Raw genomic sequence first — 19,508 nt, forward strand, 5'->3', positions numbered from 1 at the left:
AATGCTTCCTAAAAGAGAACAGATTGTTATATTTTCACAGATTTGTAAATGGAGCATTACAGTAACAAGAGTGTTCCAGAAGATGTTTATCAGTCCACTGAGCTAGGAAAAAAAAAGTCATCCATAAACAACTGTGGGAAGAATGAGTCCAAAGAAAGGATTTGAAATGTATTATAGAGATGTTCATGAATTGAATAAATTCCGTTAATAGCATATGGCTTTTTGTCTAGCTCAGGTTATTCACCTGAAGTCTTTTCTAATTTTGAAATCATTAACTATTTTCAATAAGAACAGTCCCTTCACTAGAATTCTAGAGAATCAAATTCTACAGTGCTTTCTTAATAATTATTTATTTTTATTACAGAAAATAAAGCATGCAAGTTATTTAACAGCATGTCTCCAATATCTGTCTGTGGCCTACCTTAACATGCATTATCTCCCTTTATGTATCCTTCAATCTGCCGAAAATGGTCTTGCTATTTTTCACACACAAAATATCTCTCATTTTCAAGGTTCTATATGAGATGTTCCCTGAACCTGATATGCATTGCCTCTGTTTCCATCTCTTAAAAGTTCAGTTCGTATACTACATGCTACAAGAAGCCTTTTCTGATTCCTCCACCTGCTGATGCTTCCTCCCTCAAATTCCTTGTGTTTAACATATATGGATATGTATGTGTATATATGCTTACATACATACACATATTGTAGAAATTTACATGTATTCATGTTATCTTATCCAACAGAATATAATATTCTTTAGGGTAGAAAGATTCCATTGATATTTTTGCTATTGTCTAGCAAGACAAGTTAACGAGTCAACAAGCATTTTTAAGTAGGCATTAAATATGTTTATTGATTGATTAAAATTATTTGCCAATGATTAATTGAATTAATATGTAGCTATCGATTATGGAAAGAAGGCTGACCTAGTAGTCAGGAAGGTTGGGTTCTAGTTTATGCTTCATTGTCAACTAGCTGTGTAATTTTAATAAATCCATTTATTTACCCTGGACCTGGACCCTATTCCATAATGTCCCAAATCAGGATTGGCATCTTCTACTTCTAATATTCTAACACTGGACAAACAGACAGACCAACCATTTATTAAGCACTCAGAAGCAGTGTTGCTTCTAAAAATGTCTAGTTTACTAAACCAGTCTCCAATTGAAAAAAACAAAATTATGTTAATTCCAAAAGTGGAAAATGACTAGACTAAGCTTTGTCATAGTTGATGTTTGGCTTTCATATCTCATATATGCATATTTTATGATAGGGTGAACCTGGAGAAGCAGGGAATCCTGGCCCCCCTGGTGAATCTGGCCCTGGTGTAAGTATTCCATTTATTGTTATTAAAGAGGACAACAAATTCAAAAATATTCTTTAGCTCATTAATGATATTGGACTGATTTCTTAGCAGTCCCATCTTATTAAGTACAGACTCTTTATATTATAAAACCAAATTTTTATGATTATGAATATCTTGATTTCTGATCATTTAAAGATGAAGAAAACATGGTTTTAATAAAAAAAAATTATTCCATCTGCAACCTGTCTTATATAAGGCACTTAAAGCATTTCTTCTATGTGTACTTTCCCTATAATTTGGTACTGCAGCAGTCAAATAAAAATTTACAGAATAATTATAAAATAGGAAAGTGACTTTCTCCAGGTAAATAGGAAAGCTTAAATGTGATTGCCACCATTTCTCTCTAACACATTTTAGGAAAAGCTTTTAAATGATTCTTTTTTATTATATTATGCAGGGTCCAAAAGGTGAACGAGGAGAAAAAGGTGAAGCGGGTCCTCCAGGTGCTGCAGGACCCCCAGGAATCAAGGGACCACCAGGTGATGATGGACCTAAAGGCAATCCAGTAAGTGAGCCAATTACCTTAAAACCAAAGCACTGAAAATCCAAGTCTCCAAGAGAATTTCCAGAATTGTTTCTAGTGGAACTGTAGCTTCTGAGTCACTAATCAGAGAAATGTACATTCATTTGTACAAAAATGAAGGGGAGGAGAGGTTGTTAAGGGGAGGAGAAGCATTATTTTTTTTCAACTCTTTTGTTCTGTTTTGAATTCACTAGCTGACTTAATTTTTTTCCATTTTCAATTTTTCTAGGGTCCTGTTGGTTTCCCTGGAGATCCTGGTCCTCCTGGTGAGCCAGGCCCTGCTGTAAGTGTCCTAGAAAGCAAAGAACCTTTAGAAGAATGTGTCCTTAGTGTTGCTTTTTTTCCTTAAGTAAAATAGACTTATATTTGGACACAATATGAGTTTATAACTTCTGACCCTTTGGAAATGGGCAAAATATACCTTCATTACAGTTAAGAGAAGATAGATAATAAATAAATAGATAGTTGAATGAACAGATAGGCTGATTATTTACAAATCATGTACTATGTTCCAGATATGATACTAAGGGATGACTTACTTTAAGAAAACAAGATGGTCCCTCCAGGAACTTAGATTCTAAGGTGGGGGGGGGGGAGGTGGTATAACACATAAAGAGAAGCAGCAAGGTATGTTTGAGGGAATATGGTATCCACTGGCAAGACGTGGTTCTGATAGGGAAGTGGCCTGGAAGCATGAGTCCAGGCAAAATAAGGCAAAATCTTATTTATCAGAACCAAGGAACCCAGGGGTGGAATCCAGGTTACAGGTAGGAAGGAGGTGGAGGCCATGAGCTGAGTAGAGAAGCATAGCATGAGAGCTTTTTTGCTGCTGAAATATGTGCAAATGTGCGTGGTACTTTATGACTCCTTCATCCACTTTCTGAAAGATGTTTTTTCCATGGGAAAGGATATTTCTCCATAATGTCATTTCCCCTGAAGGAGGAATGTTCAGGTCTATAATGTGACCTTTGAATACCCAATTAAACTAAATCCCAACAATTTCACTGAAGATTGCAGAACTGCCACTCCTTCTTTTGGACTGGGGGCAATGCCATAACTTTGGTGGTCTAATCTGTCATGATATTAATAAATCTCAGCTTTATTTTAAGTGGAATGGATTATTCTATTTTCATTTCTGGTTTTAAAAAAGTACTGACCAAAAGTAAGCTCCTACAAATACTTTAGGTTTCTTACTCTTTTAGGGTCAAGATGGTGTTGGTGGAGACAAGGGTGAAGATGGAGATGCTGGTCAGCCTGTAAGTAAGCTTTTGTATATTCTTTGCATCATCTTAAGGAATTTTTTGGGAATAAGTGAAGCTAATAAGCATCTTAGGAAGATAATGACTTGTTATATTTTCTAAGAGAAATTCCATTATTCTTTTAGTCTCAAATTGATTTTTACAAATATCTATCTAAGCCTTATTTTCTACCTACAAGACACCAATATCTTGTGGCTTCAAATATGTGAAAGAGGTTTATTATATGGAAAGATGGATTAGGCTTTTTTTTTTATTCTATGCTATAGTACTCAGAGAAATGAAGGGAAGATTTGAGGTCAAACTTTTTAAAGTTAGAACAAATAGAGCCGTCCATGAGTGGAAGGGGCTATGTTAGAATGTAGTAGGTTTGCCATCATTTCCTTTTTAAAGGGGGGTCTGCCACCCCATCTGAAAATAGCATAGAGGGGATTCCTGCTGAAGTATGAGTTAGACTATATGATGTCAGTCAGTCAACAAACAATTATTTAATGCTTTCCAAGTGTCATTTATTGGTGCTAAGCTCAAGATACAAAGAAAGGCAAAAGGCAATCCCTGCTCTCAAAGAAATTATAATCTAATCCAAGAGACAACATACAAATAACTTTGTACAAAGAGACTATATACAGAGTTAATCAAAATGATGAACAGAGGGCATGCATTAATATTAAAGGTGACAAGAAAGGCTTCATGTGGAAGGTCACTGAACTGCAGAATATATGGAGGAGAGAGTAGGGTATGAGAAACCTGAGAATGTAGGGGGTGGGGAGTAGGTTATAAAAGTCTTTGAATGCCAGACAGAGGATGTTTATAATTAATCCTGGAGGTGACAGAGAAGCATTGGAGTTAATTGAGTAGGGGAGCAACATGATGAGACCTGTATTTTTAAGAAGATCATTTTGACAGCTGAGTGGAGGATAAACTGGAATAGGGAGAGACTTGTAGTAGTGAGACCAAACAAGTTATTTCAATAGTCTAGGCATGAGTGATGAAGGCCTGTGCAAGATGGTGACAGCATCAGAGGAGAAAAGGGGAAATCTAAGAAAGATGATGAGGTGGAAAGAATATTGACTCTAGCATTAGAGGGTCCCTTGGACACTTAATACCCATATGTATATGACCATGGGCAAGTGACTTAATATCCCTGGTTCTCAGTTTCTTCACCTGTAAAATGTAGAGGTTGGACTAGATGACCTCTAAGGGCCCTTGCAACTCTAAATCAATATGATGAATCCATGTCTGCAGTCTCAACCTGGAGACTTTTCAGTTCTGTGACTCTCCCTTTACATAGACTGTTTGTTGTGATTTAAGGATTACCAGGAAGCCCTCTTTCCCCATCCTTAGATATCTTCCTCCTACTTGCCCAGATACTTCACTTTACCTTGTAGAGCTGGTTAAAATCCCACAAATTAGAGATTCAGTTAGATTACTGAGCAGCCTCTTTTAGAATAAAATTATAAATAGGGTAAACTATGATGGTTAAGTCACAACCTTAATATGAGTTTCTTTAAGTGGGATATTTTCCTATTAACACCTAAGAAAACTCATTGTGGAAAAGAGAATTTTGATATGGGCACCATTTTATTAGTTTATCAATGAAGACAACCCTCAATATGACTCCTAATCGTGCCCAGATCTATAGGAGATTAATCCTTTGACAGAGCAGGCGAAGAGTTAGACATCTGGGAGAAGGAGAGAGTAATGCTTTGTAGTGCTAGTGTAGTTGTATTCAATAAAGATAATTAACTTTAAAGATTCTGGGGCAATAATTTAGTATACAGTTCTTTTATATGTATACTTCACATTTTATAGGGTCCTCCTGGTCCTTCTGGTGAAGCTGGCCCTCCTGGCCCACCTGGGAAAAGAGTAAGTTTCTTGATTTTAATTTGAAATTTTTTCAAGTGTTGTCTGCTGTGCCCACACTTCTAGGTTTGTATGAAAAATAATTTGGAGGAAAAATAAAAAGGAAAACAAACAATGGGAAAGTAATGCAAATTGTTTAAATGTTCATTACTAAGGAATTTATTTGAAATAATATTTTCACCATTATGATAAAATTCAACAATTATCACTAATTTTACATTTACATTCTTTGGGCTTCCCTAAGCATTAGATTTTTTTTTGGTTTAATTTGGACCTAATTATCATGCATCTGCAAAGACTAATAATAATATGTAAATGATATAAAGCTATCAGAATTACTTCCTGAGATCAATACGTGATTTGGCGTTAGGAGGAAGGTAGGAGAAGAATTATGTTCCTCCCTCCAAAACCCAGCTAACTCTGGACAATTACAGGGAGTCTGATAGGGGAGCAATTTGGCAATTGCATATGTATAATTCAAAATATAAGTATCTTCACTTACTGTTTAAGCATCGTGAGCATCACCTTTGGCATTATTAGCTATTTATGCCATCAATGGAGAGTGAGGAATTTCTTTTGAGCAATCGCATAAACTCAACTCCCTACTCTGAAAATGTTAACAAAAAAAGACCTAATAATTAAGACATAAAGATTTTGGCATTAAATTATAGAGAATTTTTTAATAGAGTATGTGACTTTTATTATGAAAAGGCCAGTTTTAATACATTGGAGTTTTTTTCTGAATAATGTTGTGTGAGTGAATAGCCCTCCTTAGGTTTCATGCTACATTTGGTTTATATAAAGTTTTGTTGTTGTTGTTGCTTGTTAATTTAGATACAAAAGTTCAAAAAAAAATTATCACTAGATAAGCCTCAAAATTTTACTAGATAACCTTTCAAGATTTTACTCCTTTTAAATAGTAGTAACTTTAGATTTGCCGTAGTCTAATTTCCAGAAAGCCTAAAATGCAGCTTAATTTTCCAATTAATTTAAGAATTTCATGGGGTCAGAGTTTCAGGAGAGCAAACATATCTGAACCAACTTATACAATATGAGAGGCCCAAAGAGCCTCCTTTCTGTGATTCATGTCACCTTCTATTAGCCATTGAGGCTTATTTTTAGAATAAATATATTCATTATTGTTGGGAAACAAGTAGTCCTCTCCAATGTAGGGTGGTTGTTAGAGTACAGAAATTGGAGTCAGAAAGAACAGAGTTTGACTCCTGTCTCAGTCACTTACTAGCTGAAGGACTCAAGCAAATCACCTAACTTCCTCCGACCTCAATGTTTTCATCTCTAAAATGGTGATAAAAAGAGCACAGAGTATTTGTATCAAATGATGTGAGATATATATATATATATACATATATATATATATATATGTATATATATATAAAGCTCTTTGTAAACATTAAAGTACTATATAAAATTTAGTTATTATAATTGTTAATCTCCTTTCATATTTGGTCTCCTGCATGTCTCACCCAGTTTCCTAATGTTGCCAAGAGCAAAAAGCTGTTAAACACAGAGTCCTTTTTTTCTTTGGATCTATTTCCATTAGGTGGTTTTGGTGGCACTATTGCTTTCCAAAGGCAGCAATTCTATTTTAGGGGAAAATCCTGCTGGACTTCCTCATCTTGGAAGGAAGGGTCAAAATACTGAACTCCTTAATCAGCAATTTACTATGCTGCTCTTCCCAGCTTTTTCTATATTAGATATGAATCTCATCACCCATAAATAGTTTCAGTGTCTCTCATTTTCCTCCCACTGACCAAATGTTAACATTGCCTTTCAGAGATCAGCCTTCCGTTAAATGGTGTGTTGTTTTGTTTTCTTTTTCTTTGGGAAAGTACATTCGGTGTTGTTTAAATGTATTCAAATACAGTTTTTGCTTAAATCTTCTGAGTAACTAATGGCAAAGGAAAATAGTGATATAAAATGTCTTTTATTCTCATGCAAAGGCATTTAAGTGATTCGAATGGACAGATATCTTTTCTAAATATACAAAACATTTTGAGAAGAGAAACCCATCATCTTTGGTTGTATGATAGCATTTGTCCTAAACGTTAGAGTCAATTAATTAACTGATTGTTCTTGTTCAATCATTCATTCCAAATCTTTGTGACCCTTCTTGGCAAAGATATTGTAATGGTTTGCCATTCCTTCTCTAGTGCGGTTAAGCCAAACAGAGAAGGACAGAGATCAAGTGACTTGCCCAAGGTCAAACAGCTCTTGAGTGTCTGAGGTCACATTTGAACTCAGGTCTTCCTGACTCGAGGTCTAGTGTTCTGTACACTGAGCAACCTAGCCTCCCAACTAATTTTTACATGTAACTATAACTCCCTCCTTAAAGAAAAAAATGTAAACCACTTCCCCTTGCTGTGTTTTCAGAATATAAAAACTAGAGATAAGTAGTACTTTGTAGTGTATGAATACAAAATCATCCTATACATTCCTACACTCATTCATGAAACCCTAATTCATTGACTATTATTTGCAATGGGGGTGATATAGAAATGATATATATGAGAGATATAATCTCTCCACCTTTAAGGAGTTTTATAATCTACTAAGAAAAAGTTTACACACACACACACAGAAACGCACACGACAAAATGCAAAATAACTAAAAAAAGAATGTAAGAACTACAAACAGGGTTGTAAGCAAAATTCAGAAAGAGGGAGTAGGGAATCACTAACGATCTGAAGTAGCATAGGAATTAAGTGGCTATTTGAATTTGCAAGACCCTACTCAAATACTGCTTCTTCTCTGAAGCACTTTCCAACCATTCCATTCTATTCATTTCACAAAGCTCCCTCTTCCGTGAATTTCATAATATTTACTATGGCACCAATATTTGGCCCTTGTGTACTGCCTTTAGTCTTACTTGTCTCTTTATGTTTGTGTCTTGTCTTCTCAACTAGATTATAAATGCCTTAAGGTGAAAGGTTGTCTTCTTTGTGTCCACCAAGGTGTCTAGCACTTTCTTCTTTGCGTAGTAAGTGCTCAATACAAGTCGATTATCTGATTGCTTGGGAAAGGTTAGAGGCTAAAAATAATACTATTATTTGGTGTATCTCTGAAGCCAGATGTTTTGATTAGTTATATCATTGTGGATGCTTAGCAATAGAATTGTTTGGAGAATTAAATATTCTCACTGGATGTCATCTCTCAGTGGAACTAATAAATTACATAACACTATTGGTCCTGTGATTTCCATAGGACACTATAGCTGAACATGCATTTAATGTCAGTGAATTATTAGAAAAAGAAAGACAAAAATCAAGAGCAAACTTCATCTTTCTAAAGATGACTAAATATACTCATTAAGTTTAACTGTTTAGTATGGACAGGACCCTGTAGACTCACATTCATCCCATTTGTATGCTTTTAAACCCCAGTCAAATATGGGATAAAGTGCATTGGAAAAGCCATTACTAGGGTGGGATATAAGTGTACAAAATCAACTGTGTCTACTCAAGTGTTACCCAAAACATGGACTGAATGAGAATTTTGCAAAAGCAGACACATAAATCCTCTTTGGCATGTACATCGCCTTCTTAAATTATGAAATACCATGCACTGTAAGTGTAGCATAAGCCATATACATAATTTATTTTCAATAAATGAAACAGGCTATAAAATAAAATTATATCTTGAGTTGCAGAAACATGATTTGTTTAAAAAATTACTTCTGAAGTCTGGAGGAATTATTTGTGAAAAGATTGAGTGTTTGATGGCATTCAAATACAATTCACACCAATGTTTTAAGTTCAGCTCTGCACAACACAGAGTGAAGGAAATAACTTGGCAGCTATATGCAGGTATCTTTTAGATTTCCATAGACAAATAGAGCTTATTCAGGCCCCCCTACCTATTGTTTTAGGCCTTAAACGTCCAGTCAACTCTGATTGTTGTTGTTCAGTCATTGTCCAGTTGTGTTTGACTCTTTGTGACCCCACTTGGGGTTTTCTTGGCAAAGATACTGGAGTGGTTTGCCATTTCCTTCTCCAGCTCATTTTACAGATGAGGAAACTGAGGTAAACAGCGTTAAAGTGATTGGCCAAAAATCACATAGCTAGTAGATGTCTGAGGCCAGATTTTAACTCAGGAAATAGGAGCCTTCCTGACTCCAGGCCTGGAACTCTATCCACTATGCTACCTAGATGCCCATATTCAGCTTTTACCTTAAATTAACTATATAATCGCCGTCTTTGTAGCTCCAATAGCTTCAATAGTATACTATTCTTTGAGTATCTTCACACACACAGTGTTACCCTAGGCCAGGGTTCTTTGGTCAATTTGAGATAATAATAGGGCTTCAGCCTAATGATGAAGACAGATGATATAATACACGAAAGATCTCTTGATTGAGTGAAGAAACAATACTGGGCCTATGTATAAAAAAGAAGAGTCATCCAGTGGTACAGCAATCTAACAGTGGGAGAGTTCCATTTTTAAGACTCTTTCAGGTGTGGGGAACCTGTGGCCTTGAATCCACATCTGACCCTCTAGGTCCTCGGATGTGGCCTTTTGAGTGAGTCCAAGTTTTACAGAATAAATCCTTTTATTAAGGGGATTTGTGCTGCGAAGTTTGGATTTAGTCAAAGGGCTGGACTTGAGGACCTAGAGGGCCACATGTGGCCTCAAGGCTGCGGTTCCCCACCCCTGCACTAGGCATTTTAGACTCATTAGAGAGGACAGAACGCCAGCCTTTAAGATGCTTGCAACTCTAGCAAAGTCAACACAAACACATATTGAGACTACAGCTGCCCTAGCCAGAGAGGGTAGGAAATGGAAAGAAAAGTTAGGATGAGATTTGGATGTTTTGAAAATTGTTTTTGTTCTACATTTCATTTTCATGGTGTTATTAAAAATTAAAAACATTTTGAAACTCTTTTTCCTCCCTTCTGACCTTAAATAAGTACTACACAGAGGGATTTTTCAGTGAAGAGGGGAGAAAAAAAGAAAGGAAGAGCAGAAAAGCACTAAAATCAATGGATGCATGATTGCTGGCAATGACTGCCTGCCATAAATCATGGCCAGAATGATCTAAACTATAACTAACATGAATGATGGCATTCTAGCTTCCATTCAGACACAAAGCACAGTCAAAGACAGTCACCCCTTTTTGGTAATCTGAGGGTTAGTAGTTAGACAATCATAATATAGCGGTAAAGCAGCTATGTGGCTCAGTGGATAGAGAACTGGATCTGGAGTCAGGAAGATCTATGTTCAAATCCAGCCTTTTCTTTCTAATGAGCTTGGGCAAGTCACTTAGCCTCTCTTTACTTAAGTTACTTCATCTGTAAAATGGGGATAATGACACCTAGCTCTCAGCATTGATACAAGATGACATAATCTTTATAAAGAGTTTTGAAAACCTTAAAGAGCTATATAAATGTTTGGCATAAGGAATTGTCCCTTGAACCCAGAAAGCATAAATATTGCTAGCATTTTATGGTATCCAGTTCCTAACTGTATTTTCTTAGAGAGCTCCTCTACTAAGTTTTTGGTGTCAAATATCACATATTAGTCAGTCAGCCATTCAATTAATCAACAAACAAAAACTGTTTATATATCTGGCAAATGAGCCAGCCATCTTTTGATACCTGATCAGTGGTCGCTTCTCAGAGACACCTTGCTGAAAAAGATAATTAGTTTCTGTTGTCTTCTTTCCAGCTGAGAACCATGTATTTAAAGTTCTCATGGTTCACAACTGTAAAAGTTTAAAAAGACAATAACAAATGATGCTAGTGAAACCAATTGATGCATGCAGAAGTGTATGCATAGGCATATGTAGGTATAGAGATATAGACAGGCACATGTAGTTACAATATACATGTATGTATGTATTGTGCATGTACTACATCAATACATATGCATACAAAATACATATGTGTGTACTATGTGTGTTCTAGAAGAAAAAAAGCATCTTAAATATGTATTTTATACCTACAACACCACTGATATTAAATATAATAATAATGACAGCAAAAATAATGGATCATTAATTTTATCAACTAGTACAATAGTTTATAGAATAACGCAGCAGTAGTACAATTGCAAGTTTTATTCCAGGATTGTTTCTATCTGAACTCTCTCTCTCTCTCTCTCTCTCTCTCTCTCTCTCTCTCTCTCTCTCTCTCTTTTTCTTTATACACACATAGATAGATAGATAGATAGATAGATAAGAATAAAATTGTTAACCACAACAATGAAAGCCAACATGGGCGTAAAAGGTTAACCTCAGAGTAAGGAAAACCTGGGTTTAAATTCTACCTCTGATACATGCTAGCTGTGTGATAGGAAGTCATTTACCCTTTTGGTGCACCAAGCAACTCACTAAAGCTATAACCTTTAAAACAGTGACTGATAGGCAGAGAAAGAGGCAGTTTCTTCACCTCGTATTCCTCATACAGAAGAAATCACGAATCTGAAGCTATTGTTGTTGTTTTGAAATTATTATTGTTATTATTCCTAATTCGATGATGGGCATCTATACAGCACTTACAATTTGTGAAACATTTTTTACAAATTTTCTAATACCAAATATTCATTGGAAACATGTTTTAGGGAAATTTATAACCACAACAGGCTTTGTACTTTGAAAATAAATATCCATATACCATTTTATTATTATTGTATTGCAAAACCAATGCTAATTCAAAGCTACTTTTTATGCATTTTGTCCTTTAGAAATTGTTCATTTTGGCACAATATAAATTGAATATGAATAATCCTATGACATATGCTTTTCAAAAATTCTTCATTCTCTTATGCAGAGTAGAAAGAAATTTGGGGGCAAGATCTTAAAATGGTTCTAGAATCTATTATAAAGTGATAGGAGAATGGACAAGGACAAAGTTTTGGGTATTTATATCTGATGTTTTCATAATTATATGACTATCCCAGTGTTTGTCATTTGCAAATTTTAAATTAAGCAGTTTAAACTCAGATAGTTTAGTGGATAAATGCTAGACATGAAATCAGGGACTTGATTTCAAACTTTCACTGTGTGACCCTGGGCAAGCCACAACCTCCCACCATTAGTTTCCTCAACTCTAAAATGGGGACAATAATAGCACTTACCTTGCAAATGTGTTGTGAGTATCTAATAAGATAATATATTTCAAACCCATTACAAATTTAAATGTTAGCTGTTGCTGGTGGTGGTGGTGGTGGTGGTGATGGTGGTGGTGGTGGTAGTGGTGGTAGTAGCAGTAGTATTATCAGTAGTAGTAGTGGTGGTGGTGTTGATGGTGGTGGTAGTATTAGCAGTAGTAGTAGTAGAAAAAGAAGGAAGAGGAGGAAGAGAATAACAGCAGCGATAGCAATAGTAAGAGTAGTAATTGAAAATAGCCTTTGCCTGATCAGCCTAATGTCTACCAGTCAGATGGAAACAGAGGAAAAATCATGTTATTTGAGTATACAGTAATTAATAAGATTGAAAAACGCTGTAACAGTAAAGCAATAGTAACAAAGTAGATGATAATTGTCAAAATTCTTATGCACTTGTGTATTGCAAAGTATACAAGAACCTCCACATAGAAGGTAGAAGCAAACCATTTATTCAGACACCAGAAAATCATATCTCATAACCAAATGTTCAGCTCCCACAGCCAGTCAGCCCACTATATCATAACAGCAAGGAACTTAAAACACTGTATAACAGCCTGGAGCCTCGTCATCCCCAAACCTCTCCACCCCCTTCTGGGGTCTTCCCCAAAACAAACTCACAATACAGCTGAGTCAGCCTGTTCAGTTCTAACAATCATGAGGGCAGCTATTAGCAGCCATTAGTAGCCATAACATCTTTCTCTCTCTCAGCATTTTTCCTGTGACATAACTTCCTTTTCCTGTCTGGAAGCTCCTCCCACCACATGTAACTTAGGCTTCCTGTGATGTAAGCAGATCACATGGTCCTGTTAATGGGTGGGAAAGATGTTCAAATCTACATTGCTACTGCAGATGCAGGAGACTTCTAACAGTTATCTCTTAATAGAGATGTGAAGTATTTTGAGTCCATTTAACTGGTTATAGAGATTGATTTTTTGGTGCTATGTTGAAAATAAGTCCCTAGTAGTTTAATTTAGAAATGTTTATCCTCTGTTGAAAAATGCTAGCTTAAATATATTTCATTAATTATTTTTTAATCCATTTCAGTCACTTACAAACAAAATTAGTAGGGATTTCAGTGCTATGAATTATGAAGCTATCTTGTTATCTGGCATCTGAGGACTGTTATGACTTTACATTATGAATATTTCTAATCAAAACTTATCAAGGATGTTCCTGTTATGAAATAGCTACAGATTTTTCAACCCTTAGGTAGTCTTTAGTGAGCAATTATTTGTGTTGTTTACTCTTAAAATATGACAACAGCATTAAAAATAAGCTGACCACTATTTAATAAATTGTGTTAAATTGGTCTTTGTAATAGGCTTCGGTGAAGTGACATTAGTTGGCTTTATCTATTTTATGCAAAAATCTATTTGCTCCACTAGTTTAAAACATATTTATAATAGCATTAAAATAAGTAATAAAATTGTAAGCAGGTCTTTCTTTAATATTCACGATTAATATATTTGTTCTTTTTCAAGTGTCAACTTAACTAGTTTAATGTAGTTCAAAGCAGTACCATAACTCAAGGAAACAAGGTACCTAAACAGAAAAAACTAAAAGTAAGCAGTCTTATTCCTCACTGCTTTTGCCTTTGTCCATCTGTGACTCAGATCTCTACCTAATGAGCTCACATAAGTTCGAAAAACAATTCTTCGATAACTTCAAGATCATAAGATTCTAGATTTAGAGCTGGAGAGCACTTCAGAGGGAATATGATTAAACCCCCTCATTTTACATCTGAGAAACTGTGTCTTAGAGAGAATGGATTTGCCCTCGTCTGTACTTTGTAAATAGGAGAATCAAGAATTTGAACCCAGAAGCTCTGAATAAGATCGATTGAAAATGGATTCAAAGAGGTAGTCAACAAAGATTTTGAGACCTCCCTAGTCTCAAAGCCAGGGAGACCTGATTTCCAACATTTTCTCTCACACATATCTACTCTGTTACCCTGGGCAAGTTACTTGATCTTTCAGTGCTCTACTTTCTAGGTCTATAATTGGCAAAAAATGATGCTGACCTGCATTGGGAAAAGAAGTGAATGAATTCCATGAATTCCCTATAACGTACGAAGGAAATCTTGGGTCCAGTCCCCATCTCAATTTCTTTGAAGGGTTCATTGCTGAATTGGATAGCTACTGAAAATTCTGTCATAACTGGTACACTGCTATTTTTTATCTAGTCCTTTGTTACCACAAAAAGTGAATAGTGGACGTTCAGATAGTGCTTTAAGGTTTGCAAAACTCTTCACATACACACACACACACACACACACACACACACACACAATATAGTTACAGTTGGTCCAATTTATCCTTTATGTGTCCACAATAATTCAATTTTTTCTATTTATAGATCTTGTATATACTTATGTATAATCTTTCTTTTCTTTTCTTTTTTCCCATTCTGAACACCTCCACTAACTTCTATCAATTATGAATCATTAACCCAAGGTCTTTTAGTGTGCTGATTGCCCGTTTGGACACATTCCAACTTACTTGTGTTCTTCCTAGCATATGGTCAGAAGTAAACATAGTATTCCTGATGTAGACTGACTATGGCAGGGTACAGCTAAACTATCACTTCCTTATTCCTGGGATCTATATATCTCTTAATGTAGCCTTATATTGTGTTACGTTTTTGTCCACCACATTATATTGATGATTCATAATATACTTTCACTTCATTGAAATTATAGTTTTTTGTTAAACCAAATGTGATCCAGACCTGTCTTGTACTTGTGATGCTGATTTGGTTTAACTCAGTTGTAAGATTTTCCAATTATTCCTATTCAATTACAACTTATTTGATTCCACCTATGATTCTCATCTATCAAAATTTTTCTTGAATCCTGACTGTCATGCATTGTTAATTATACCTCCAAGGTTTCTGTCATCTGTAATTTGATAAGGCTGCCATCCATACTCACATCCAAGTCACTAATTAAGAAAAAAATTAAACTGTATAAGGTCAAGCAAAAATCCCTTGGTTACCCTGCTGGAGATGAAGCTGACATTGAAATAGGTTTGACTATTCATATTCCGTCTTATTAGATTGTTGTCTAGTGAACCTTTTCCACAAGACTAATCTTTGAGGCTTTGTCAAAGTCATGGTCATTAACAACTTCTACAACCCTCAGGAAATGGCTTTGTCACTCCTTGCCTCAGTTTCTTCATTTATAAAATAAGAGTAGATTAGGTGAACACTAATAATATTTACTGATATTTATAGAATTCTTTGAAGTGTGAAAAGCATTTTACATACTCATTTTTCATACATGGTTGAGGCTTATAATAACTTGTGAATTTCTTGCTACAGGTATAATTCTTCTCTTTTTCAAATTAGGAAAATGATGTTAGGATATGTTAAATGACTTACTCATGATTACATGGCTAATAAGTTTCAGAGACAGGACTTGAACCCATATATTACTAACTCTAAGGCTAGGATAGCATCTGCTATGCCCTGCTGCTTCTAGGGTTCCTTCCAGCTGTAAATTCATGACCGTATTTCCCCTTCCTTGGATAGGTATTTTTTTACCTTCAAAGGCAACTGAGACATAGGCCTTTCAAGTCACTTCTTTAAAACAATAGGTCAAAAATATCTAGGACCAGAAAAATTTATTTTTAAATAGATTCCCTTTTGTATATGTGAGTCTTATAAGTGAATAATAATTATATTTTTCTAATAGAATATTGATAGGCATGATGTGAGTGACAGTGGCATAGAGAAACAGTAAACTCATGTGAATACTGAATAAAGGTGACAATGAAACTGTTATACAATGTATACATCCTTCCATGGCTTTCCATACTTTGGAATAAGTGTGTACCTCCCTGAGGCACTAAAAAATGTATTAATTTATGTCAACAAGTCATGGAATTTGAATATTTGAATTATTATCCCAGCTGTCTGAAGCCTAGAGTGAGCTTCATATTGTCTTATTGGGGGAAAAAACCTTCAGATGTTGAATAAAATATTTTTATGCGTTTTATGTTTCAGGTTACTCATAATTTGAAAAATGCAAATATTAAGAGAGTTTTAAATCAAGCAACACACATTGCCAAAGGAAAGACATGATAAGTAGTTGAAGCAGTTGTTATGGTTATTAATTGATTCCAGAGATGGATGCGTCTTTAACTTACTATGAATATGTTAGCTCTTAAAATATCAAGGTGTGAGTCATTCACTTAGAAGTAAGAAATGGTTTCATCTGTAAAGTGAAGCATTGAACAAATTATCAGTTCAATTGCTATAAAACCATTTTAGTTGGAAATATAGTAAAAAGAAACATTCTCTTTACATTTCTAGAATTTGGTTGGCCAAAATAAAATTTTATCATCCTTTGTGAATTATTTCTACCACTACCACCACCAACAATCTGTTACTACTATAACATACACATAGGACTTTTTATATGCATTTGTACATTGATGGAAAGAGCATTGCATGTATAATCGAAGAGTCAGGGTTTGAGTGCTGTTTCTGCTTCTTGCTGCTTATGTGGAATTACTTTCTCCAAATTCATTAAGTATCTCCAGCCTCTAGTATTCTATCTGTGTATTAAAAAAGGGGCCCCCTTCCATACAAAACTTTATCATCCTATGTTCTCATTTGTGTTTCATAACAACCATGTGAGGCAGGTACTATAGGTAATAATATATGCATTTTACAAAAGAGGAAACAGACTTAGAAGAAATTAAACAACTTGCCTATATTTTCACAGCTTCTAAGTTTCAGAGGTGGGATTTGAACCCAGGTTGTTGTGACTCAAGGAGAAATGGTTTATTCATTTTTCAGAGGAAAAAATAAGTGATTTCCAACTTGAGTGATTGTTAAAAGATCACACTTCGGCAGTTGCTCTATGTCCGGCCTGAAAATACACAAAGAGTTCTGGGTGATACCTTGCGTATGTCACTTTGCTGTTATGTACTAAAAGTTGGCAAAATGCACCTGGTAGGCCACATTGAGCCCACCAACTTTTTGTATTGTCTGCTAGCTAATAATGAAGGCATTCTTAGTCCATGGGCTATACAGACCAGATTTTGCCTATGGGCCACAGTTTGTCAACACTTGGCATATAGTATAGGTCATTATTTTCTACATCATTTTGTTTCTATGCTCAGTATTAGCAAGTTCCACACCTTCAGGAGCCTGTCAGTGTAACTCTAACGTTAGAGAAATGGAAACATGATGACACCTACTGAATTACATGTGATGGTAGCTGGCATTTCTATGGTGCGATAGGTTTACAAAGTGTTAAGGAAAAAAACGGGTGTTTTTATCATCGTTTTATTAAATGAGGAAAATTGAAATTCAGGGAGTTGAAGTGACTTTTTGTGAGGACATCAGGTACTGAGAAGGAACACAAATAAAGAATACAAGTCAGGCAGTTCAAGAATGAGACAATGGAGAACTCAGAGTTCTGGGTTCTCTGTCTTTAAATCTGATTGTTGTTGCCAGGCAGATTCACAGCGACCAAGTGTTAGGGAGACCTTCAGGAAAGTCAATCACCAGATGGCCCAAATTGTGGCACTTCCTGTCCCCAACTCCCTTATCAATCTAACCTTGCGTTCCTGGATTAGATGAAGTTTGCTAAACTGATTATCATTGGAGAGTCTTGCGTTCATTGCCTAAATGGATAGGTGACTAAATCATTAAACTATTGAGTTTATAAGAACTTCTTGCTCTGTAAGAGATCATCAGTAATTAAACATGGAGTCACTTCTGTCAAGTTATACCTAGCAATAAGCTAATCTTAAGGCTTGCTCATTGTCACACATCTTAAAAAGGGGTTTAGAACCTAGATCGTCCTGACTCAATTTATCACCATGCCATAAATAAATTAATTTTAAAAATATTAAAGTTTTAATTTAAAATTTAAATTAAATTACAAACTAAATTAAAATTAATTTCTAAATTTAAAAAATATATCATGGTTTTTTGAAAAAAATGCTTGCATTGATTCACCTATGACAATATTCATATCTGCTGAGCATTTTCTAAGTATAACTAATAGTTATAGGTATTAATTAAATGTTGTGAAGGTGTGGATTTAAATATTATAGATTAGGAGTGTGTGTGTGTGTGTGTGTGTAAGGATTTATTCTGTTTTTTTGGTTTTTGGTTGTTTTTTTTTTTGATGGGGGGAAGCCAGGGCAATCGGGGTTAAGTGACTTGCTCGAGGTCACACAGCTAGTAAGTGTGTCAAGTGTTTGAGGTCGGATTTGAACTCAGGTCCTCCTGACTCCAGGGCCGGTGCTCTACTCACTGCACCACCTAGGTGCCCCCTGGCTTTAAAGGTACAGTTGCATACGATATTACCTGCACATTTTCTGAGATTGAGATGACTAAACTGTTAAATTATGATAATAAATGTGTGAATGATATATATATATTAAAAATCTGTTTCAATTAACCAGAAAGGACCAAAAGTATATTAGATATGTAAGGATCAGTTATTCCATGAATAAATAGGAATTAATTAAAACCAAATAAAGAAAATTATTACAGTAAATTTTTTCTTAAAAAAAATAACAGAATCTGCTCTTCTGACTTTGTATAGCAATCAGATCAAGGAATGTATCTGAGAATAAAGAGTATGTTTTAGAAAAGAAGTATCTGATTTGTTGGAACCTGGAGGGAACTAGGAACAATGTGTGGAAGTTTGCCAAGAGATATATGTAGAGTTGATATGAAAACACTTTCTAACCATTAGAACTATTCAACAGTGTTATGTGCTACCTCAGGTGGGTTCTGCCATATTGGAATTCTTCAAGCAAAAATTTGATGAACACTTTTGTGTTGTAGATCCAGTTTGTTTCATAATACCTGGCATATAATAGGGACTTAATAAATGCTTGGTGATTGTTTTTAATTATTAGCTGGACTAGATAGTCACCAAAGTCCCATCAAACAATACAGTGCAGATCAATTCTTTGAAATTTGTGTCTTGGAGGAGCCAGATTTTAAAATTGGATCAGAATCTTCCCTACCACCCCTGTCCCCTATCTATTAGAGTAAAAGAGAGATCAACTATCTGGCATATCTTTTAGCATATGTGCATATATATACATACATATGCATACACATATGTGTGTACATATATACATATACTCACTAATATACAGATGTATATATATGTGTGTATGTATACATGTATGCCTGTATGTGTGTGTGTGTGTGTGTGTGTGTGTATGTTTTGATAATTTATTGATAGAACTCCCAGGCTTCAGAATGTTTTGGGGACTTATTTTGTAATAAAATCATTTTCAAAAATGTCAAACTTTATAGAGTGAAGAAGGAAAGAGGAACGAGATGTTAAATTTGTGTATAGTACGACACAATCTAATCTATGACACTTAGAACTTAGAG

At 35.1% G+C, this 19,508-nt stretch overlaps 1 protein-coding gene across 3 annotated transcripts in view; it reads left to right on the forward strand.

The window, feature by feature from the left end:
• The window catches only part of COL11A1 (collagen type XI alpha 1 chain), a 280,750-nt gene that overhangs the window by 233,172 nt on the left and 28,070 nt on the right, over positions 1-19,508 (forward strand). For all 3 annotated transcript variants that reach the window (XM_036766931.1, XM_036766932.1, XM_036766933.1), the window contains 5 exons: positions 1,277-1,330; positions 1,767-1,874; positions 2,122-2,175; positions 3,095-3,148; positions 4,961-5,014. In XM_036766931.1, coding sequence (XP_036622826.1) covers positions 1,277-1,330; positions 1,767-1,874; positions 2,122-2,175; positions 3,095-3,148; positions 4,961-5,014 — 324 coding nt within the window. The remainder of the gene's footprint in view (positions 1-1,276; positions 1,331-1,766; positions 1,875-2,121; positions 2,176-3,094; positions 3,149-4,960; positions 5,015-19,508) is intronic.

The sequence above is a fragment of the Trichosurus vulpecula genome, chromosome 7, assembly GCF_011100635.1.
Source record: "Trichosurus vulpecula isolate mTriVul1 chromosome 7, mTriVul1.pri, whole genome shotgun sequence".
Classification (NCBI taxonomy): domain Eukaryota; kingdom Metazoa; phylum Chordata; class Mammalia; order Diprotodontia; family Phalangeridae; genus Trichosurus; species Trichosurus vulpecula.